The sequence below is a fragment of the Diadema antillarum genome, unplaced genomic scaffold (assembly GCF_040938485.1).
Source record: "Diadema antillarum isolate AM-2024a unplaced genomic scaffold, OU_Dant_1.0 seq00000581_RagTag, whole genome shotgun sequence".
Classification (NCBI taxonomy): Eukaryota; Metazoa; Echinodermata; class Echinoidea; order Diadematoida; family Diadematidae; genus Diadema; species Diadema antillarum.
In genome coordinates this window covers 576,339-601,661 of record NW_027271515.1, presented here as the reverse complement: position 1 = coordinate 601,661, position 25,323 = coordinate 576,339, and the positions used below count along the sequence as shown (strand labels likewise).

Genomic DNA, 25,323 nt, shown 5'->3' with positions numbered 1-25,323 from the left:
CGTATAAGGAGATGTCACTATTTTTCACAATAAACCATAACTGTAGATGGTATAGGCCTATTGTGGAAAATTTTTAATCATAACTAGTATACTGTTCACATTTTGTATATTTAACAATGCTTAGCATCGATTATACTGATTCAATTTTTTACATTGGTTGTTTCTATCCCTAACTCACATTTTAGAACTATTTTGAAGCACTAATGTTGGGTTTTTGATTTATCTGCAAATGGTAAATCATGCCTTTAAGTTTACTAGTTGTGGTAAATGTATAGGGCCCAAGTGGTAGCTGTGGTACATGATATACACAGTACATTGTAGTTGAAAAGCTTTAATAGTCATCTTTTATTCGACTGAATTCTTTTACTAGATGTTTCCATGCCATCCTAACATACGCACAGGGTGTCCCAAATAAAACGGGTGCACGTCACGAGACCGACACCCACGAGTCATTACAGCCCACGAACCATAGAGCTCACGAGTCATATCCAACAGCCCATGAGTTATATAGCTGAGGGGGCGTTTCATCAACGACTTCGTCGGAGGTTTTCACCGACAAATTTGCTATCGGCCAATCAGACGCAAGGATTTCAGTAGCTTTTAACAGTTGTCAGTGTAAATCACTGACAAGAAGTTTCATGAAACGGTCCCCAGGAGTCAATCAGCCCATGAGTTCGACACTAAGCTAACAAGGCCCACGAGACCGACATATCAAAGTCCCGTGTTGTATCTGTCGAACTCGTGGGCTGTTTTTTTTACCTAGTGGGCTACTGCCTACTCATGGGCTGTATGATTCGTGAGCTGTATGACTCATGGACCTTTTTTTTTTTCATCGTCGAACTCGTGGGCTGCATGACTCGTGGGTGTCGGTCTTGTGGGATGACCCCAATAAAACGATAAACTTTCTCTTTGAAGTTCTTAGGACTGGAGATCAATGGATTGTTACCATTGGGGAACCAACCCAAAATTAAACCAAAAAAAAAAAAAAAAAAAGATTGACTAAGCAATGACAATTGTTTCGAAAACAATAGGCTATTGTGCGAAGACCATACCCGAGATAGGCCTATACTATGAGGAATAACAAGAATAAAGGGAATTTGTTTCACAGGGAGAGCTACCGAAGCTTTTCTTTTCTTGCTGTATAAACTCTAATAGAAAACCTCCATAAGGGTTTCAATTAATGTATAGATATTCTTGCAATGTAATCTTAATATTATCTATATGACAAATCACAAATAGAATGTTGTACGGTACATGACTTGTAATGAATAGGCACTACATAGTTTTTGTAGTGGCCCGTATCCTGGCCCGTAGGCCCTATCACTCAATTATCACACCGAAAAATGATAGTTAGTTGTATAATGTTGTCATGTTCAAAATCACGATGTTGATAATGATACCCGTCAAGCTATCATTTTCATGGGTATTATTTTGTTTGAATGGTTGAATACACAGATCCTCAGGATGATGATGTAAAGTGTCATTCACATGGACTTCTTTCGTAATCATGGCAATGCCTAACCGGCGTTGCATAATATCCACAGCCTCATGTGCAGCAGTGCACCGGCGGGCGGCGGGCTGATCGGAGTGCACAATATATACAGGCTAGAAGAAGGAAGTTGCCATCTCACGAAGGTAAGATAATCAGTGTAGCATATTTGTTTTCACTATAATAGACCTTACAATGTTGCAGAAAAGTAGGGCGCTGTATTCACAGTTGGTATTTAGAATTTTTGAGGAGTGGTCACTGTTCAAATGGCATGAAAGGCTTATAGTGGTCGACTGCACAAACAGTAAGCGAAGCTAGCTACCTTGGCGGGCGTGAAGTTGTACACATCCCGCCAGCCCGCCGACCGAACGCGAACGGGCTAGAGTGATGCGTTGTCTGTGCACCGCTGCAGAGTGTGGTCCGTTTTCGCTCCGGTCCCACGTGCTTATATATACGTAAGTGAACCGAAATGGAAAATTTCTGTCCTGAAAATGGTCCCTTTCTTGTTCTCACCTTTCACTAAGAGAGTAATAAATTCCACTTTCTAGTAAATTATTGCCCTTATCTGTAAAACTAGTTAAAATCAGACCTCAAAATGTTTTATTTGGTTCATGACACAGGATCACTAAAGGAGACTGGAAAGTTCACATACGTGAGTACCAAAGGTACTGTAAGATGAGTGCTGTTGATCTCATGATTGAGTGTGAATCGTGCCTTCGTTGGGCTTGTCTTCAATGCCAGAATGTGTCAGTTGAGATGTACGATGCTCTTACAAACCATGCAAGCCTGCATTGGTTTTGCCGGGAGTGTGAAACCAGGGCTATTTCAGCTGCTAGACATGCCCGTTGTTCAACACCCGCTGCTGGACAGCCTACAGTAGAGCAAATCATTCATGATGTGAAGAAAGAAATTGTTGAAGTGAAAGAGGAAATCAAAAGTCTGAAGTCGTTCAAGCCAAATGTTAGTTATGCCCATGTTGTCAGCAATGGTAATGTGGTGACTAGCCATGCCAATACAAGCAGGAAGTCTAGTAGCACTCCTAGCACTAGTAGCAGTACTTCGAGTCCTGCGAATTTAACACCAGGACTTATCAAACTCCAGCCGGGAGTATCAGCTGTCCCTACCAAATGTGTCAATGTTGCAACAATGGAAGAAATCATGGATAGAGAGAAACGCAAGAACAACTTGATCATATATAACTTGCCAGAGTCAAAGGCAGACATTCCCATGAGCCGAGAGAAAGAAGACTTCAACTCAGTGAAGACTCTTCTGACTAGCGGTATGGAAATCACCGGGTCAAGATGAAGAGTGTCACCCGACTGGGAGGAGTCCATCAGAGCAAGGATAAGCCAAGAGTCCTTCTAGTGAAGCTGGAAGATGACGTTCACAAGAGTGACATCCTTTCATCTGCCCGTAAGTTAAGGAACACTGATAGATGGGCCAATACATTCATCTCACCGGACCTCACCCCTACACAGCGTGAAGAGAGGAGAGCTTTGTGGGGTGAACTCAAAAGAAGGAGGAGTGAGGGTGAAGCTGACATCTTCATACGTAACGGGAGGATTGTTGCCAGGAAGAACCAGAGGAGAGACATTGAGATCACCCCTCAAGAAGTTGTTGCAGAGAAGGCCAAGGCAGGTGACGATGTTCAAATAACATCTGAGGGAGCAGCGGGAGGAGTCCCTCCTCAGCTATGACTCGACAAGAACGCAGTCAGCTCTCCGAGCAGTTTTCCCAGAAAACTTCCAAACAGAAGTGGTTTTAGAGTGCTATACACCAATGCTGACTCTCTTGTGAACAAGTTTGTTGAATTGCAGCAATTAGTGCATATACATGACCCCGATTGTGTTATGATTACGGAAGCTAATCCAAAGAGTTCAACATTTCCACTTCACCAAGCATCTGTGAACCTGCAGGGATATGACGCCCATTGTAACTTTGATCAATCCAAGGTACGAGGTATTATCATGTATTTGAGGCAATCTTTATCTGCAACAGAAATCCAGTTTACTAAAACACCAACTTTTCTGAATCCATATGGTCTTCAGTAACTCTACTTGGACATACTACCTTGTTACTGGGATGTGTGTATCGTAGTCCGTCCTCTAGCTCAGCAAACAACGAGTTCTTGTGTGAATTACTGCATGATGTCCCTTCAAGGAAAGAACAACACATACTTTTGGTTGGAGACTTTAATTTCCCAGATATAGACTGGAACAATTGGCATCCACGTTGCAGTGAAGAACAGCCCGCATATCAATTCTTGTCTGCGGTGCAGGATGGTTTTCTTTTCCAACACATATTGCAACCTACGAGAATGAGACAAGGACAAAAGGCCAATGTTCTTGATCTTGTGCTGACTGATGAGCAGGATTTTATCCATGATGTCGATTACTTACCTCCATTGGGGAAGAGCGACCACTGTTGTCTGCTTATCAACACGACACTAGGGCTTGAGATACGACAAGAGAAAAAGGACTCTGTTTACGACTTCAATAAAGGAAATTATGCCGGAATGAAGACCGCACTTTGTGATATTGACTGGGACCATTTCTTTGACAATCTGGATTGTACAAAATCATGGGAAAAATTTTCTGACAAACTTCACCAATGCATGCAGGAAAATATCCCCAAAAGAGCTAAGGGTAAAGGCAGGAAAAGGAGCATCTACATCACTCATGAGGCTTTGACTCTCTCGAAGAGAAAGCAGAGATTGTGGAAGAGATACTTGGAATCCAAGAGTGCTCTGGACTTTGCTGCTTATGCACGTGTACGCAACTCCTTGCGGACCTTGACCCGGGATCTGTGCAATGACTTTGAACAGCAGCTAGCATCTGAAGTTAAGTCAAATCCCAAATCTTTTTGGAGATATGTGAATAGCAAAATGAAGAGAAAGAGCAGAATAGGCAATTTATCCAAAACTGATGGGACAGTGGCCACTTCTAGTCAAGAAAAAGCAGAGGTGCTGAATGCGCAGTTCAGTAGTGTCTTCACGACTGAGGATCTTTCCTGCATCCCAGAACCCCTTCAACACCCCAGTGATGTCTCACTTGACATAATTACTATTACACCTGATACCATTCATAAGAAGCTGGTTCTGTTAAAGAATGAAAAATCTGCTGGCCCGGATAACTTGCACCCACGTATACTGAAGGAGCTAGCGGATCAAATCAGTGAACCACTAGCCAGGATTTTCAATATGTCACTGCTTGAGGGTGTTCTTCCTGTGGAATGGAAAGCTGCAAACATTTCTGCTATTTACAAGAAAGGTAGCAGGAAGGACGCTGGAAACTACCGCCCAATTAGCCTAACAGCCGTTGTTGTCAAGGTTATGGAATCCATCATTAGAGATACCATCGTCAAGCATATGAGCCAGCAGAAGCTGTTTTGCAATGCTCAGCATGGATTTGTTCCCGGACGCTCATGTACAATTCAACTACTTTGTCAGCTTGAAGATTGGACAGAGAGCATAGATAATGGTGATCCAGTCGACGTCATATATCTAGACTTCAAAAAGGCATTTGATTCTGTTCCACATACCAGACTCCTTAAAAAAGTTGAATCGTTTGGGATTTGTGATCCTCTCCTGTCATGGATCAAAGCCTTTCTCACTGATCGAACCCAGCGTGTGGTTGTAGACGGCTCGAAGTCTGACTGGACATGTGTACTGAGCGGCATTCCTCAAGGGAGTGTTCTGGGCCCGACACTTTTTGTGATGTATGTGAATGATCTGCCAGATGTTATCTCTAGTTCATCACAATTATATGCCGATGACGCCAAGATCTATGCTAGAGTACCGGATATTGACTCCTGCCAATCACTGCAAGAGGACCTAACTGGTGTGGAAAAGTGGTCACTAACCTGGCAACTCCCTCTTAACTCGCAGAAATGTGAAACCCTTCACATCGGGTATAACAACCTACAATGTTCCTATTCAATTGAGAATGTTACATTTGATGATGTCAACTGTGAAAAGGACCTGGGTGTTTTGATTGATAGCGAGCTCAACTTTCGCCAACACATCTCCTCATCTATCCAGAAGGCTAACCAAATGTTGGCCTTATCAAACGTGCTTTCGTTAACATCAAACCAGATATTTTCCTGCCTCTGTACAAGGCCTTGGTTCGACCGCATCTGGAATATTGCAGTGTCATATTGAAACCCAGGTTTACGACAGACGACAGAAGGATAGAAGCTGTTCAGCGCAGGACAACCAAACTGTTTCCTGGACTCAGCACCCTTTCCTACAGAGAGAGACTAGTAAAGCTTAACCTGTATTCATTGCATTACCGGAGGGAAAGAGGGGACATGATCCAGGTCTTCAAAATACTACATGGTATAGACAGACTCAACCCACAGTCCTTCTTTGTACAGTCACAGTATCGTGGAACGAGAGGCCATCCCTTCAAATTATTTGCAACCCATTGTCGTTTGAATATCCGCAGCAACTGTTTCAGCTAAAGAGTCATCCGATCATGGAACAGTCTGCCCTCATCACTTGTTACATCCACTAGTATAGATTCTTTCAAACATGGTTTAGACACGTTCTGGTCAGACAAATGTTTTGAAATTGTCTGACATCCACGCCCACGCTCGATATAGACTGTTACACGTGCTACCAAGCGCTGACGACCGGGAGACCTGACAGGAATTACCTACACTCCCGTACAGATGATGATGATGATGATGATGTCGTGTGTGTTTTACGAATTGTCATCCATTGCATTGGCATATGAGCGCATGCTGCGTGACTTGTTATGACGTAAATCTAGACGTTGTTTCACAATCTACTTCAGCTTGATGCATGATCATGATGCATCATTCAGAAACTTTGCTTTACTCATAGTCCCATGCATGTTGTCGAGAAGGAACTGTAGCACCACAGCTAAACTACTTAAAATGGAAGTGACTATGATATGGCAACTTGGTTTAAATAATTCATTTCATTCTTCCATGATCCTATTCCATCAAGAACAGAAACTTACCAGTTACAGAGGGATTGATTCAGAGCTCTAGATACATAGTGTATTTTCACATTACGCATCATATGAAACAGCCTACAGGCGCAGGCATCAATGTAGAATAAAGCTCATGTGTTGCTTCCCTGTTCATATTTTTTTGTGTGTATGTTATATACCCTACATCAACTTTGCCATTTCCACGAAATGTATGTTTTGTACCTATGTCCTAACTGTTGTTGTCATTTTCATTTGGCTGAAAAAAAATAATAATAAATGATGATTATGCTGATAATAATGATGATAATAACAATTTCATAATAGTATTGATACTATGATAGTCATCATCATCATCATCATCATCATCAATTTTAGGACCTCTGCTGTAAGTATGCTGGTTATAAGATATACCAGTATTTAAGTAATATGTTGGCCCATTTTTTTTTTGTTTTGTCTATCAAATTATATTTTCTCTTTGAATATTCATTCATCTTATACATCTAGAATTCAGCAATCGTTTGACTGACTGAAGTAAAGAGATCTTGATCCATGGCTGTGCGGATCTGGTTCCATCATCCTCACATCAGCAGTTCAGTAAATCCGGAGTAGCTGAGGGAATACTTACTTCCAGTGTGCATTTCAAGCAATTAAAAGTTATTTCACAGCCCTGCGTTGTAAGAAAAAGAACATCATGGAGAAATTCAGGATTTTTGGAAGCCTTGCAAGGACTAATTTGATATCTCACAAAACAAATTATGTCAACTGTAGGACATTTAAAACTTTGACTTTGCCGAGTAGAATAGGAGCTAGCGTCCACCATGGACTGACTCGTGGGGCCTTGTTTAGCAGTTCACCTTCTACTGCAGTGGTGAGGCCCAAACGACGTCTCTTCAGAAAGATTTTTGGAGGATTGCTTGGGGTGACAGTGCTGGGAGGGGCTGGGGCGTATGCCTCCATGGACAGTGCAGCTAGGAGAAGGACCTACGTCACAGCAGAAGGGTTTGTCAGATTCTTCAGGTAAGAATAAGAGATTCCTGTGAAGAAAAACAAACAGAGAAAGGAAGGAAGGCAGAAAGAAAGAAAGAACAACAACAAACCTGATATTGAGCAATACTAGTCAAAATCAGTTAGATAAATTTTGGAAAAATATTTAGGGAATAATTAATGCCTGCAAGCAAGTCAGCCAATGGTTAAAGCAAGACTAGTGTGTCTAAGTTCCTAGGATGCTTACTTTTTGTTTTCTTGCGCTTTGCCTATGATATAACTTAGGAAATGTGATTGTATGATAAAGGGGTTACAGTCATCCACACAGTGTGCAATTATTCTCTATCATACGCAGAAATGTATTTGACAGCTGCATAGTTTTTACATGAATGGGAAGTGGAACAGAGCCTGTGTGGAAAGCAATTGTAAGCATTGAACAAGTAGTGTAAAATTATTTCTCAATTGATTATTCAGATGGTGGTTGATGCACTACTAACAATGCCACAGTGTACATGCTTAACCTGTTGAGGACGAGTCCCGAGTATACTCGGGCATGTGTCTATAGGAAATGTGTGTTATAGCAAAATCAGTCCGTCCTTAATGGGTTAATATCATCACTGCAATTTCACCCCTGCCAGGACATTTTACGTGGGCACCCTGGTATCCCTAGACTACAAGTGGAGTCTATGGAATGTGGACAGTGAGAGTGAGGAGTACAAAGAAGCCATCCGGGCGTGTCACAGGAGGACCGCCGATCGCCTCCTGCAGGTGGGTCTGTGTTGATTTGGACCCTGTTTACAGTGAGTGAAGGGGCCGGGCTCGGCCATAGCCGAGCCCGGCCTTCATTTCACTGTAAACGCGCAAAAGGCCAAATGCGGTACCAAAATCGGCCGCGCATTTGGCCAAGCTCTGGAGGTAGTCTCAACCATTGCTCGGCCCGGCCTTTTCTCATTGTAAATGCAAACTGGGCCAAATGCGGTACCAAATTGCGACCGGCGCACTCCCAGTAATAATCGTTTGTTTACAAGCAGAGCACCACTACGACAAAATATTGAAAGGTTTGAATTAAAAGCCCAGGCAGAGCCCTCCACTATAAATGGACAGAATTGTGGGGCCTAGTACCGCAATTGTGGCCGGGCTCGGCCCAGCCCTGCACTATAAACGGGGTCTTGGAGAATGTGTGACAAGCTGTGGGTGGAGCAGTGAGGCCAAAGTATGTTTGAAGGAGAAAGAGAAGAAACTGAAGAAAAGAAAAGGAGGAGGAGATTGTCTGCTGATGAGACAGTGATGATGATGATATTACTATTTGTGCTACTTCTGGTGCTGATTATGAAGTTCATGAAGTTGATGATGATAGTTGATTATAATGAAATGGTAAATATGATATATTGATAAGAGCGACAATTATAAACATGATAATGATAACATTAAATAATAGTAGTAGAAGAAACAGTGATAGCAATGATTATATCTTAACACATGTATGCAATAATAATATTTCAGATATAATGTTTCTTGTGTGATAATATGAAGCCTTAAAAAGATCTCGTAATTTAAAAAAAAAAGAGAAAAAGAGACTTGTAAATTACTGTTGATCGATTTCACTCATGCATTCTTACTGTGATTCTAGCATCAATGTCACATGAGTTCTGTAGCGATGTATAATATTGAAATCGCAAGTTCCATAATTTTTGTTTGTTTGTGTGCGTGTGTATGTGTGTGTGCACTGCTCAGATAATACTTGAGCATTACATATATATTTAGCCATTCCCATTAGTTTGTACAATGGATGCCTCAAACATTGATTTTTCTTGTCCCTGCAGTCTTTTTCCAGTCATCAAATTCAAAATACTGTAAGCATCTGTACATAAGGACTTTCCAGTTTCTACAACACAGTAAATCTTATTTTGCAACTTCTGTACCACATACCAGGTAATTGTTGCCCATGAGTATGTTGAAGACTGATATATATATATTATTTTTTAGACCAAATTGTTAATCAAAATAGAAAGGTTTTCATTTGAAGCAGTCTGTTTTTCTCTAAGTTATGTATATACATATCTGTAGCATATTTTAGTTGACATAAATTGCTGTGGTCTCAACCTCTCCTCGAAGATATCTGCCATAAAGATATCTGCCATTAATGTGACATTACACTTGATTATTCAATATTGTTTGCATAGATCTAAAGTTGTGCTTGCAGACTTGAATCATGAAATTACATAATATTTGCATAGCTCTCTCTGACTTCTCATAATGACAGGGTTGTCTGAAGAATGGTGGACTCTATGTAAAGCTTGGTCAGTACATGGTGACTGCTAACTACATCCTACCCAAGGATATTCTACAGAAACTGGCTACTCTACAGGACAGAGCTCTGGCCAGAGAATACAAGGAGGTCAGTGTTCATTTCTGCTCCTGGAATATTGACTCAGCATCAGTTGCAAATAGAACCAGCATGACTCCTAACTTGAGAACATTCAACTCTTTCTTAGGACCAACATCATGAAATGTTAAATTTTCCATGCAGTGAATTTCCAAGTGATATTGATAGAATTAAATACCTTGAGGCATGTGAAACTCCACTTAAATTCTGTCACTGATTTCCTTATCACAGCTCTGCTGATTTTGCATTACGAAGACTAAGGCAAGCAACAAGGACGATGAAAAGTTTTAGTCCTAGTTACTGCTAGGTTAATTGCAATTCTGGAATCTCTGTATTTGGTCCCAAATGTAACAGAGAGCCTGGTTGGTTTCTGTTTTCAGTAAGATGGCAGAAAAAAATAGGAAGGGGCATTATTCCACAAATCGTGTGGCGTGCTGGTCCGAATCTTGCTTAAGAAAAAAAAAACCCAAACATCTTTGACATGTAGTGACATCAGTTATAGCCAATTTTGGGTCCATCTAAAAAGAGTTATGCAGCAATGACATCATATTAGGAACTCTTGATTCTTTTGTAAGCTTTGTAGACAGAACAAACTCATGTCTTGTTTGTGTTAATCCTTTACAAGTAGCATTCTGAAAGGATGCTGTTGGATGATTTTCAAAGTTTGTAACTGGATTAATTAATTAATACATTGTAACCCGTTGGGGACAGACTGATTTTGCTACAACACGCATTTCCCATAGACAACTGCCCGAGTATACTCAGGACTTGTCCTCTATGGGTTAAAGTAAGAAAATGCTGGAATCTAGTGTGGCACGATGCATGTCAAACTTTTCTTAATTCTACCCATGACTTCAAAGCTGGACAGATTATTCCTGGAGGAATTTGGGAAGACCCCAGACCAGCTGTTTGCTAAATTTGATGTGGAGCCAGTGGCAGCGGCTAGCCTGGCCCAGGTGCACAAGGCTACTACACATGATGGAGATGAGGTGGCAGTCAAGGTATGTGACTGTATCCCTGTCCATAGCAATTGATTTTGAACCCTCATGGGATGAAACACATCACATACTGCAAACACCATTTCGCAAATTTTGCAAGTTACTGTAAAATTAGGAATATTCGCGTGCATTTTGATTTTGTGAATTTCACAAGAGCCAAGATTCGCGAAATCAAAGTGCACATGAAAGTTCTTGTCTACACTATACGCATTGAATGCCAGTGGCAATTCGCGAAAACTTCATGCTGCGAATATATCATGTCTTACAGTAGGTGCCATTCGCAAATTTAACAACACATGAAAATGTTAAGTCTTATCCCCACACGAATGTGACGTGCATGTGTACATTTTTATATTCATTTATTGTACTCCACGGTCACAAATTTAATCACTAACGAAATTGTCAGGAAGTTTTACTGTATATGCCAAATATTTTGCGAGGCTTTTGTTTTTCAAATTTCGCAAGTCGGGTGCTATTCGCGAATTTAATCACTCGCGAAATTGTCAGGGAAACTCCCGATTTGCAAAAATTTAGGGTCGCTAAATATATGGCATCAACAGTAATTTGCAAAAAGATGAAACTCACTTTGTGTGACTTGTACAGTATAATGTGATTTTATTTTCATCAGATATGTGCAAATATACTACCCAAACCTGTGACATAGAATTGTTGGTAATGTTTTTGCTGATGGGGATTATGATTATAAGGATAACGATTGCTTGATTATGACAACAATGAAATAGAAATATTGTTATACTATTAAAAAGGATTGTGTTACCATTCACGCAGTGTAGATAGTCTGCATAAGACTCCAAGAACACACTGATTTTTACCTTTGATTTATGGCTCCCCAATTGGATGATTAAAATGCTGTAACAAAAGATATCTACCAGCATTGTGCTGTGATCACCAAACAGATGTTCTATAGATTATACATGTATATTCCTCATAAATTTTGTTACGGTTTATGTTCGGTCAAGAATAGAGAAGTGTATCCTTAGTAGGAAGTAATTTCAATGACTAAATATCCCTGAAATCAATTCAAATATTAACTTCATGCATGAGAACAAGTGAATAAAGTTGTAAATCCATTTAGTTTGGGGAAGTTCACTCCACCTTTCATTTTAATTTTTTTTTTGACAGGTTCAGTACATCAATCTGAGAGACCAGTATAAAGGTGACCTTCGAACCATTGGGATCCTTCTTGGCATTGTCCACTGGATGCACCCAAAGACGATCAACTTTAAACAGATGCTGAAGGTATTAAAACAGAAGGAAAGAAATATTTCATGACAATGGATGGGACCCTTTTTTTCCTGTACCTTTGATGATTGTTGATTTATTTGTTTTAGTGTGTTTATAAGCAGATGATGTTTGCAAACATGCATTGCATTTTCTGTGTGGTAGCCTGGGGAATGGTGATTTCATGTACCAAAGTATTTGGTCATATCCCGCCTTAGTGTCTCATCAGCATTTGTTAACTTCTTCCCAAATCTGGCTGCAATAAGTGCTGGCAAAAATCAACATGGGACTAAAAAATGTGATAGTCCCTTATATGGGCCACTTTCCCAAACTGAATGTAGTGAGTAGGATTACATGTTCCCTCATTCACTGGCGACTCATTTCTAAGACATGTGGGCCCCATTTCATAAAAAATGTTGGGTAACAATTCTTGGTACTATGACAACTCCTTGTGGCAACAGCCAATCAGGTAGCAGGATTCATCTTGTTACTGTTTTTATGACACTTACCATTGCAGCAAGAGTTGCTATCATATATGTTATATCATTAGTTGTTTATTATGATTAGCATAATAATTATGATTATAATTATAATTATAATAATTGTTATTGTTATCATTATTATCATTATTATTATTATTATTATTATCATTATTATTATTATTATCATTGTTATTATTATTATTATTATTATTATCATTATTATTATTATTATTATTATTATCATTATTATTATTATTATTATTATTATTATTATTATTATTATCATTATTATTATTATTATTAAATGGGGCCCTGGATCTGCTTAGAAAGCGAAGAGGCTACTCGTTGCTTTCACCCAATCAGTGAACAAGCACCGAGTGAATTTGCTGAATCTTTACTTTTCTCAGGACATGGAAGGCCCCCTGGAGAAGGAATTGGACTTTGAGAATGAAGGGAGGAATTCGGAGAAGTGTGCAAAACAGCTGCAGCATCTTGACTACATCTACGTCCCCAAGGTACATTGGAACTACACAAACAAGGTAAATTTAACAGTGACGTTCAGTGACTTTCGGTTAGTACCTACCATGGTGTCATCCTCTGAGAACCAAATATTCTGTTTCAATCATTGGATGACTACTAGTAGTTTACTTTTAGAACTATTTTTCTTCAAAAGAGGAAATATCAGTACACAGTGGGCCCAAAAATAGGCCAGGGTCTCGCACTATACTGGAGATGCAAACTGTTTCCTTTTTTCCCCCCATATTTTGTACTGTTTTGTTTGTTTGTTTTTTCCCCAAAATAGGCCTTCTGCAGGCTTCATGGAAAATGCAGCTTTTTCCTCAAATAGTATACTGCCTAAGAAAAGCATAATTCTACCAAAAAGTGCCTTTTCAGCCCTCAGAAAACTGCAATACCTTAGTTACAAGGTTGCCATCCCCGCTATGCAAAATATCTGAGACCATTAAGCTAACCGTGGTGTCAGCCTCTCTCAAAAGGACTGTGTGTGTAGTATACTGGAGTGGCAGGAGGAATTTGTCATTTTGACCCACACATATTCGTCATTTGAAATTTGATTTTCATAAGATGATATTCCGTGCATAGATGAAAATAAATCATACAGGAGCATGAGTTGTTTTGATTGAAACAGAAAGGGGTATTAGAATCCTTGCAAAGTTGTTGCAGAGTTTCACATTGTTACTGATAACTCCTCTAATAATAATGCATATGTGAAAGTGATATATCATTGAAGTAGGCCATACAGTGTTTGTTCTCCTGAATTGCTCAATGAGATCAATTTTTGTGCCATCTTTCAAAACAGTCAAGGATTATAGAACTACATAGGCTTTGAACCCAACCCAATAATTTCCCCTGTTAGGGGCTCAAGGCAAATAGTAGTGTTGGAGGCAGAAGCTGTGACCTTGCTGTTTATAACCTCATTGGTACATTGATACTGTACAGGAAATTACCTTTAGCAATGGATAGGAAATTACCTTTAGCAATGGATAGAAAAGTGGAAATTTGAGAAAATCAATGAATGTTGCTGAATGCACAAATTTTTAATGTTCAGATTTGACATATACCGTCTCGTATAGCTGTTCACAGACATTGTGAAAGAATCACTCACAGTTTGTAATCTAATGTGATGCCGGTGCTCCAAATAGAGATGGCTATTGTTTCAACAGCAGCAACAACAAAAATATTCAATTGAGCATCAAACAGGAATGGCCACATGGGTAATAAGAATATTGGAATAACTAATGTCAAAATACATTCCCTCTTTAGATTCACTTTTATTTCTTTGTCACCATATTGCCATAATGTTGTTTTGTTCGTTTCTGTATTTCCTCTGATGATTTTTTGTTTTTATTAAATGTATGTATCTTGAGTTATTTCAACTCAAAAGAAGCCAGATAAAAATGAGAACAGAACGTTCACTGTCCTGAGTTGACGATATTTGGAAATGTTATGAAAGCAATTTTCATACAAATTAATCTCTATTTCTTTGCCTGGAGTGGTACCAGCGTATATTCATATTCAGTGGAGATATTTTAATGTTTGACAGTTCTGATGAGAGTATGATGATTGATATGTCTGTCTCAACTGTATCGTATGGCCAGAGGATTCTGACGATGGAGTTCGTCAACGGCTGCAAAGTGTCGGAGAAGGAACAGATGCAGGAGCTTGGCTTCAATCTGGCTGATGTAAGATTCTTTGGGGGAATGTTTACCAGACATTGTTACCAGTATTTACTGCATGATGTAAGCTTTTCACCTTGTGAAGAGATAGGGCAAACGTTGTTCTTGACAGTGAAAGTAAGTCGGGTGGGTGCTTACCCGCTACAGCATTTTGTGTTTGCCAAGCTATCTTTTATTCTGTTTCGTCCGTTTAGTTTCTTTAGAGCATTCAGTTGACAGTGATTAGATTGCACTTCGTTGATGGCTTATGTGCTTATTCTCTGCTATTTGTCTGTTTTTTACTTATAAGACACACTCCCATGAAGTATTTATTGCCTGGATGTGATTTCTGTGAAGAAAAAAAAAACCGAGAAATGATGAATATTGTTACTGAATTTATGGAGTCATATAAATTTCATATGCGACTTCCGTCTGTTTGCATGTGTTAATGATACGCTTATATTTTTGCATGTGAAATGTTTGGTCCTCTGGGTGAATGCAGGGTCCAGTAATATATTGCTTCATATTACATAGACTGCATCAGGTGATAGCTTGTTATTGAACCTCAACCTGGCTGAAGATTCTACCAATGTTGTCATTTGATGGAGTCGATAGGAATTTTTGAGCTGAAAATAGTTGTGATATAACTATGGTTATAGGTGGTGTATCTGTCATGTAGCAAAAACAAGGTCCTTATCTAGCTGTACCCTTCAAACACATTGTTACCAAGATATGATAATGCCCTATGGATTTGATACTTGTCAAAATTCTCAGAAAGTAACTAGGTTCATGTCTACCTATTGGGAGAAAAATGAAGGCTGTTAGTAGTAATTGTAGGATCTGTACAAGTTGAAGCTCCTTTTTTTTTTCTTCTCCTCATAACGAAACGTTCAATTCTCAGCTTGAAATTTGAGAGGAGTGCATGTTATCTGAGAGTGGCAATGTTCTGGAGGAAACATTAGATGTAGCATACCAGACATTAGGAAATTAATCTTGTGTTTGCAGAATGTTATTTTATCTGGGTGTCAAGTCCAAACTGTCAAAAGTACTGGTAGGATTGCAAGGATGTCTTTTACTGCCAGGATGTGGTCATAAAATTATCATGTGCTGTATTCTGCCATCACATCCTGTTTTTACCAGCGTTAATTTGTGCATCGGTTTGAAAGCTAGCAAGTCTCTCTTCCAAAGCACATCCTGGTGCATTGAACTGGGCAGGCCTACAGACACTCTGAATAAAACCTCATCATACAATTAATGTTGCAAATTTGAAGTTACAGTCACATCCTGGCCCTATTTTAATGAAAGATGTTAGGATACAAACTCTCGGTAGAATAGCAACTTCCTGTAGTAACAGCCAATCAGGAAGCTGGATTCTTGTTGTTACCATGACACTTGCCATTCCAGCAAGAGTTGCTATCATGACAACTTTTTTATGAAATGGGGCCATGATGATTAGCGTCCTTGACTGCGTTGCAACTGGAAGCTGCCTTAAGCTTTCACAGTATTTGATAGAAGATTTGTGGAATACCTTTGGTCTGCATAACCATTTGAGATTTCAGCATGAATTGTAATTCGGGCTGGCGTGTCTTTTTGATAGCCATGATTTCTGTAAACTCTGGAAATACATATATGAAAGTTCTATGAGAGGGACACGTATTTCCTCAACGATCCTTTTTCTCTTTCTTCTATCAGTTCAAAGATAGACCTTATTTTTTTTAACATTCAAAGCTTTGCCTGCATTTGTTTGTGTGTTCCTCTATATTTACTCATAATTCTTTTCATTCATTCATTCATTCATTCATTCATTCATTCATTCATTCATTCATTCATTCATTCATTTATCCATTCATTCATTCATTCATTCATTTATTCATTTGTTGTTGTTTTTTGTGTATTACTTTATTTATTTCTGTGATATTTTTTTTTCTGTAGGTTGATGGAAAACTTATCAAAGTCTTTGGAGAACAAATCTTCCACACTGGCTTTGTGCATGCAGATCCTCACCCTGGAAATGGTAAATATGAATGCAATTGGCGTAGAATTTCAGAATCTTGAAATCTCTCAGCAATGGCAAAAACAAGCTGTGAGTGAGCAAAGCAAACAAAAGAATTGAAGATGTTCTTAGTCAATATCATCTTGTCATAAAAGCTAATTGTCCACCCATTTTTGTGATGAAGAACTTAAGTGTCAGCAGGAGGAGTGTTCTTCCCGTCATGAGCTGCCCATTTGTATTACTTAGCACAATTGACAGACTCACAGTCTTACGAACTTTTAGTTGTGATGAAGTCCTGTTCAAGTAGCAGGGAATAATTTTCCCGGTATCGCATCGCAATTTGCTACACATTTTTACACCACTGCTACACAAACTAACTTGAGGCAATTTTCTTCCATAGAAGTAAGTGTACAGGATACCATTTTAAATATTGTTCATTGGCTGAAATTGCTAATCAAGTTTGAATTGAAAAATTATTCCCTGATTATATTCAACTGATGAGCTGGATGTAAGGAGTTCCATGGAAATTTGTACCTGGTAGTTGAAAGGAACTGTACAGATAGGCAAGTGTAACAATCTTACAAATTGTTTAACAGTTATATATGTTTTTTGGCATGATAATTCTCTGCAGTGCTGGTTCGGAAGAATCCTCGAGGCAAAGCAGAGCTGGTAGTCTTAGACCATGGCCTGTATGAGGAGGTTCCATCAAAGTGAGTCATGGTGTATAGAGCTTGGGAATAAACTGGAAATGTGCGTAGCTCAGGTCCTGCCCAAAGGACTTGTAATTCAAGAACTTTGGAATCGAGAGGGGCACCATGTAAATGTTGTGTAAAATGAGTTTTGACTTGAGAGTTTAGGGAAGTCATAACTCAGGGCGTTGAAGTCTAGATCATTTGACACTAAATTTATCTGAAAGACAGTGTCAAGCACCCCTGTGGCATTTACTTTAACTTGTGATTATGAAATATCCATAGATTTTGTACAGGCTAAGCTAGATTCCCATTTTCGATGGGTTAATTGACTTGCTTTTTTTTTTCTGGTTTAATATCCAATATACTGTAAAAGTAGAAATTTTCGCGGTGCTCAAATTTTTGCGCATTTCGCGCAACCTGAAACTAGTGCAAAAATAAAAGCACGCAAATATTTTTGCTTGCCATATGTTCCAGTAGTTGATGTCTTGATTCCACGCAATTAAAAACACGCAAAATTCTTCTTATCCCGTCAAGCGCAAAAATATCCACTTTTACAGTACAATAAAAAGATATATATATATTTAGTTGTACAAAAGTGCCACAGCCCCATCTCCTGCAAGAAATGCCCATGCATCCCATTGCTCTGATCTGTCATAAATTTGTCTAAAGCACTTCACTGTTGTTTTTTCCATGTTTGTTCAAAATAAAGCTCTCAATCTGCAGTTGCTTCTTTAATGTACATTAAGTTGATAACTAAGTTCTGTTTCTTATGTGACTCTCAGTATCCGAGTGGCCTTTGGTCAGTTCTGGAGGGCGGTCATCCTGAAGGACGAACCTGCCATGATCCAACATGCAAACGAGATGGGTGTCCCAGGTAAGGACACCTGACTGACCAATGGTCAGCTAACTTGCTGCAGTGGTCAAGGAACTTGCTTCAGTTATTAAAAGACTTGCATGGTAGATTCCACAGCATCTTGTATGAAGACGATGACATCTTCATTTCTTATTCATCCTGACGGGACATATATTGCAAATATGGTTACTTTGTTAGAATTGATAGAATATGTTCTCAGCTTACGATGTACATAAAAGTGCAGTTTATGGACCTGTGCAGAATGATGCAGCTAGATTTCAGTACTATACAGAGATTGGTGGATATGGCTTTCTTCCAGAGAAATATATCAGATGGTGTCACTATGGCAACCGATTGTGCAACCACCCATGATTTCAGATTTTTCAGTGAAATCTCTCCAAAAATGTTTCCTGCTGATTTCTAGGTTTGAAGTTCATCTGCCTAATGAATTTCTGTGTAGTCTAGTATTACAAAATCATAGTGACTTTGCAGAGATACCAACTGGTACTTTTTTTTGCAGCATTTTACACGGTTGGTTTGTTTATTTGTTTGTTTGTTTTTTGCCAGAAATACTGCAGAGTTCATGAAAAATATTGTCTTTCCAAGATCGTATGACTACACATGTCTATTGCAGAAAATATAAACACATTGGCCCGAATTCATGAAGGTACCAAGGTGGTACAATTGAAACCATGGTTTAAATCATGGTTTATGCAAATTTCTTCTGCGTAAATACGATTGACAGATTGCATATGTCAACAGACGTCCAGTAGCAAACGCGTTTTGATACACGCATGTCAAAGGTACGCCTATTTCAGGCTTATTTTAGACCATGGTCTAAATTTGTACCATGGTCTAAGTTTAAACCACCTTTGTGAATTTGGGCCATTTATTTTCCACCAAAAATACAGCTTTTCAGCCCTCGGAATATTGCGGTGCTGTTTACAAGGTTGGTATCCGTGACTTTCATCCATTTTTTCTGTTCGTCAACCAGAATACTTGATACTGGGCATGATGCTGACTCAGCGCCCTCTGAACATGAAGGCGAGGAGAGGTCTCCACATGTCGTTTGCTCTCTCCAACGCGGAGCTTCGCAAGATGAGCAGGGAGGTCCACAATGAGATGCACCGGATGCAAGACAAGATGGAAGAATTTCAGGAGCGCCTCAACGACTTCATGAAGACCTTCCCTAAATGCCTCTACCTAATCATGAGGTAAGTCATCTTTACTCAGCCATGCTAGCTTGTGAGACGTGGTACCATTATACAAATATTGAATGGCCATGAATGCGATGATACTAGATTTCGCACAAAGTGAAAGATAGAGATGCTCTATTCAACGAGGTGGTTGAATATTTTGCCTCATCTTTCACAGAGTGTGAAATCTTGTTCCTTTGCAGAAGTAAAGACCATACACTATGTTTTATTCAACGCCTCAGATGTCAACAGATGTGGTCCACTATTTTTGTATTGTGGCAATATTTTTTGCGAAAGAGGAATGATTAGCACAGTCACAGTCAGTCCAAGTAGTTGTATGTAATGTTCGTTGTACACGTATGTGAAACTGATCAGTTGAAGTCGTATACAGTTACTTTGGAAACTTAAAAAATTAAGGAAAGTTTGCTTAACAAGTGATATCAGTGCGAAAGGAAATGCTGCCATGTATGGCATGAATGCTTTATGCTAAAAGAAAATTAATGATAAAATTCATTAGAATATTTTTTGATTTCATTGTGATGTCACGGGATAAAAGTGGTTTTGACTACTACATATACATTTTCTCATCATTGTTTTTCATACTCTCAGGAACATGAATACGGTGAGGTACATTGATAGAGCTTTAGACCAACCAGTGAACTACTTGGTCACTATGGGAAGATGGTAAGTTAAATTTCTTCTTACCCACAGATATTCTATGGATGGATTTAGGGACTTCTTGGCTGAAAATGAACTAGAGAAGGATGCAGAAAACATAGATAGTGCTTGATAGAAACCCTTTGTCTTATCTTCAATAATTGTAACTAATATAATCTGTCCAATGAGTAGATAGGAGGGGAAAAATATTTTTTGGTTCTCAGCTGCCCAAAGAGCTGTAGTAATTGTCATAAATGACAGTGCGTCTGTAAGGCTTCTACAACTTTATGATGATTTAATACTATTACCCCGTTGAGGACGAGCCCCAAGTGTACTTTGGCAGGGGTCTATGGCAAATGCGTGTTGTTGCAAAATCAGCCCATCCTCAACGGGTTGAAGTGTAGTACCATGGTGTAGAGAATCAGCTACTGCATAAAAAACAATTAATTTTATACATTGATTTTGATGAACCATGCTTCCAGTTTTGTGATATGAACCTGTCAGAGAGAAACCACTTGCAGTGTTTGCTTAGGGTTTTCTTTTCTCCTCGTCATGATGATGGTAATGTTTTACTTCTTGTTCAGTGCTGCTGGCAGCTCGGAGTTCCTGCCTCAGGAGAGGTCAATCAGAGGTCAACTGAACGCTCTCTGGCAAAGATTCATCTACGACTTCATTCTTAGGTGAGATAGTGACACGACAATTAACAATCATTGCAACTGATTGACAAATTGCCCTACATCGACGTAATGTCGATGTAGGGCAATTTGTCAATCAGTTGCAATGAAAACATCTCGACGGAAGAATTTCATGAATTTAAATAACAAAGCAGTACCCGCTGCATGCTATAAGGATTAGAACCAACACTTGCTGTCGGGCGAAAGCTCGGTGGTCTAGTGGAGATGACGCCTGTCCGGTGATCAGGAGGTCGTAGGTTCGAATCCTGCTCGAGTATGTACGCCCATGATTTTTTATCATGGCTACTACTAAAACACTGATCAATTCAGTGCTTATTTACGTCGATGTAGGGCAATTTGTCAATCAGTTGCAATGAAAACATCTCGACGGAAGAATTTCATGAATTTAAATTAACAATCAACCCAAACATTTCGTTTTGTGTGTGCTACCTTGTAAATTAGAAATATTATATCTGTCTCTTTCCTTTCTCTGCAGTCTCTGTAAGATCATTTTTGACTGACAGTGCCTCAGAATTCATTCATTCATTCTCCAAGTTCATTGGGAGAACATGAGCACTGTAAGCAACAGCTATCCTGACTTTGTTGCCATCAGAGCCCTCATGCAATTTTGTCAGCTACGAGCAGAAAATTGTTTTTCTTTTTTATGTACCCACAGGTATAGGTTTGGGTAATTAGCAAGTATTCTCCAAGTGGTCTTGTTTTTTCAGGGAAGATTGCTATGGAACTGCAATCTATTGTCTTTTTTCGTAGACAAGATTAAAGTGATGTTTTAAACATAAATGGAATGATTTGGTATACTTACTGGAGCTTTTATCTGTCTGATCTCAGACACAGTGTAATCTCTTTGAGACTCGGTAGAATACATGTTGAAACTGCTTCACAATCTTGTGTTAAATTCTGGGTGATATTTGTCAATTACTCAGAAAGCTGAGCATTAATCTCTCGTTTGTATTAATTTTGATCTTTTAATCTCTGCACCTGTTGCTCTACAGGTCAGATGAATTCGTCAACAAGCTCAGCATGATGGTATTTGCTGTCATGGCACGCCTGGGCTGGTTCTCTTCTAAGAAGCCATCACAGACTGCAGATGTTGGTAGCTTCTTTGACAGCTTGCTACCTCCAAAGACGGCCAACTCTTGAACTTCCATGCTTTTACAGTTGGTATGCAGTCGCAGTCATTTCTTATTACTGTACTATAGAATAAAAAGATACCTTGCAGTTTATTTGTCTCACTGGCTGTAGGGGTACTTGTCTTTCTGTATTTGTTGGTGTATATGTTTGTTTTTTTATGCGATGTGGGAAGTGAGCAGATTGGTATGTACGATTGCTAAACTTTTTCATAATAGTCTTTCACATGTGTGAACTCACTACTAGGGAAACAAGACTGATTATTCTTCTGTATGCACTGTATTCAGAAAATGGAAATATGTATCACTAGCATTTGTTTAAATTCATATAAACAGTGAAATTCACAGATTTCTACTTTGTATACTCTCTACACTTCCAAACATAATTTGTATTCTTCATTTGATCCCCTGGAGTTGACCAATCAGAACTAAAATTCATCAGATGGGGAAAAGTGACTGAAAATTGTTTCTATTGATTTGTGGAAAAAAGAATCATAGAAGCATCTAAACTCTGTCTGATTTTTATATGATGGTACCCGCAGCAAGTGCCTTGATGCTATAATTAAAAGCACAAGTAGATACACAGTATTTTTGCTGTCGTTGGTACTGTTATTATTAATTTCATCATTATTATCATCATCATTATTATTATTGTGATTGTTAAAGGTAGTAGTAGAAGTAGTTGTCATAGTATGTAGTATTAGCAGTAGCATTAAAAATTAAAGCTATGTCTTGATATAAAGTGTACACCTCATGAGAAGACCTCCACATGTCTGTTTCTTCACTCTATCTTATGGAGGTGAATAAATCCTCACACCAGGGTTGGTTTTTCCCCTCTCATATTCAGCAACTCGTTCTATGTCTTGTTTGATTGTCATTATGTAGCTTTGATGTGAACATTATGTATCTAAGAACATTTTGCCGAGATGAATTTAGCATTTTTACAATATTTTGTTGTGTAGAGAATTCTGAAATATTTTGCCATTTATGTTGCCTTTTATGTTTATATTGTTTCTTTAATTTCATGGCCGATGAACATCAAAGTGAAATGATTTTGTAATTTGTGCAAAACTACTAATGGCAAAATGCAGCGCTGCACACTGGCACTGGTCCGACGGTCCCTGACCAGCAAAAATCACTGTCGGACCAGTAACTTTTTCAGGATTGGACCAGTAATAAATGGAAAACCTGGGCACCTACTGGTCTGACAGACAGGTTGGACCAGTAGAAAAAAATGGTTTAGTGTGCAGCCCTGCAAATTGGTATTTCACATAGATTTGCAAACATGGAAATAGGGTATGGCGGAGTTAAATGTAGTAATAGTTCACACTATGCATCTTTTTACATTCTCATCTTGTTTAACTTTATGATGTGAAGAGGAAGTTTGGATTCAAGATGTTCTCTTGACATTCCTTCAAATTGGATGTTTCTGCTCGCATTTAACACACTATGTTTCAGTTGAGGATACCCCACCTGCTGTGTGTTGTTGCTGTAGATAGGTTTAATTCACGTACTGAAACCTTTAAAGCCCAAACAAAGTTCTGGTAAGCCTGCAAAAGTTGTCAAATTTTGCTCCAAAATGTGAACGTATGCCTAGGAAATGTGCGGAATAACGCTGTAATAACAAGATATTCGATGGGTAACGACAAAAATGGGAAATATTAACCAAAAACGTTCAGTCTCAGAACTTACCCGAACGGGGTCAGGCTAGACTCGGACTCGGGGATAACTCGGCTTCGCTTTGACGGCGGGATGAGTAATAATGGTTGTCCCTCTGATTGTACAGTGTTGTCCTATGGGAGCGGCCTGTATAAACTAGCGCTTCGTGTTATGGCTACTCGCAGTAATGGTCCGAGTTGTTACAACGTGCGCATCAAAAACCTCTTTTGCGCGCATGCAAAATTAGTGTGCGCCTATCAAGCACCTCTAAAACAATCAAAGGCGCTTGATAAACAACAACAAAAAGTCCAAAGACCGCGCGTCTCAGCAACTGAGGACCGCGCGCTGTCATTTTTGTTTTGTTTTGTACAGGATTACTAGTACGTTAGCACGCACTTTCCTGTCCATTCAGTTAGGCCTCATTTGGTATTATGCAGTGGCCAGTAAAATGTGGTGATCACTTACTGCGTGTGAATTGTCTGAAGTAGGGTCGAATTTTTCCCGAGACCGAGTTAGTCTGGAGCCTTCTGGAATAAAAGTCGGTTTTCCTACTATTATTATTTTTCTCAAAATACTCCAAACCGACTCATCATTCCGGCAAACCGCGTCAGCCAGGTAAGTTTCTTAGTGGACTCTTTCGATATATTGCAAGCAAAAATGAAATAGTGCTAGACGGGTTCTCAAGCACTTACCGAAACTTAGTTTTCACTTTAAAGATGCAGTACTTTGGATGAGAGGTACAGTAATATATTTGCACATCATTCATGGCTGTCATTCAGCCAGTCATTGTTCAATATATGAACGAGTTGTACACTTCTTGAAGAAGTGCAAATATTTGTGCAAAGTTTTGAAAATTTCATTAACAAACGTAGTACATGTTTCGTTATGTATATCGAGTGGGAACGAGAAAGGCATGATTTTACAGGTAGACAGTGTTTCCCGTCAACAGAGGCATGTGTGTATGCTCCAAGTCTTCTTCCCTAAACCTTTTGAGTAGGATTTAAGTCTCTTCAAAATGTCTGCATACTTGGAGTGTCTGTGTGGGAGTGATACCAATGAAGGCGAGAGAGGAAGCCATCCTTGTCAACAGAAGTATGTTCCAATCTGCTCATGAAGGCAAATGTCCCTCCCTATGCCAGGGACTTGGGACAGTGTGTACAGTGCTACAAGGTTTTCTGTGCTAATCAGCACTCAGAGTACACAAAGGCTTTAAAGGGTGTGTACAGTTCTGGTTGAGGTGAGGATTTAGCTTTTAACATTTTGCGAGATATTCAGAACCACTCTATGAGATATCAAAGAATATGCAATTCTAAGGGGTATCAAAAGTTTATTTGATGAAAATCGGTTTTGAAATGGCTGAGATATCCAAAGACAAGGTGAAACAAAGAGATCCTAATAAAAGGCGTGGCCTGTCGCCTTTTATTATTATCACTTTCTTGGATATCTCAGCCGTTTGAAAACCAATTTTCATCAAATAAACGTTGAGTCCTTCTTAAAATTACATGCTCTTTTATATTTCATAACAGGTTTTTCATTCTCTCACTTAGGAATGTTCAAAACATGAATCCCCACTTCAACCAGTACTGTACAGTCCCTTTAATACCTACTTGAGTGGATTGATCAGGCACATGTCTCTTAGAAGCTCTGGGTTAACATTGGCTTGTCTTGGAAAAAGCAAAATAGCAGCTCTGAAGCAAAGGTTGCTGTGTTATTTCTTACTTATTTTACCTGATTGATA

At 39.1% G+C, this 25,323-nt stretch overlaps 1 protein-coding gene across 1 annotated transcript; it reads left to right on the top strand.

Annotated features, from left to right (window-relative positions):
• The first annotated feature begins 1,910 nt into the window (after positions 1 to 1,910).
• Positions 1,911 to 21,939, top strand: LOC139735472 (uncharacterized aarF domain-containing protein kinase 5-like). Its single transcript, XM_071646227.1, has 15 exons — positions 1,911 to 1,944; positions 6,952 to 7,464; positions 8,070 to 8,199; positions 9,695 to 9,829; positions 10,678 to 10,818; positions 11,959 to 12,075; positions 12,947 to 13,078; positions 14,657 to 14,740; positions 16,646 to 16,727; positions 17,338 to 17,416; positions 18,181 to 18,272; positions 19,246 to 19,465; positions 20,057 to 20,131; positions 20,689 to 20,784; positions 21,792 to 21,939. Exons 2-15 carry the CDS (start codon positions 7,139 to 7,141, stop codon positions 21,937 to 21,939), a joined length of 1,857 nt encoding a protein of 618 aa, XP_071502328.1. The 5' UTR covers positions 1,911 to 1,944; positions 6,952 to 7,138.
• Positions 21,940 to 25,323: the final 3,384 nt, after the last annotated feature.

What these genes read in the sequence shown, in the direction of transcription:
- LOC139735472 (XM_071646227.1), top strand. Translation starts at nt 7,139, where the DNA reads ATGGAGAAATTCAGGATTTTTGGAAGCCTTGCAAGGACTAATTTGATA. An exon ending in GAGATGAGGTGGCAGTCAAG is followed by an intron (nt 10,819 to 11,958) that starts GTATGTGACTGT and finishes TTTTTTTGACAG; the next exon opens with GTTCAGTACATCAATCTGAG. An exon ending in ACTTTAAACAGATGCTGAAG is followed by an intron (nt 12,076 to 12,946) that starts GTATTAAAACAG and finishes TACTTTTCTCAG; the next exon opens with GACATGGAAGGCCCCCTGGA.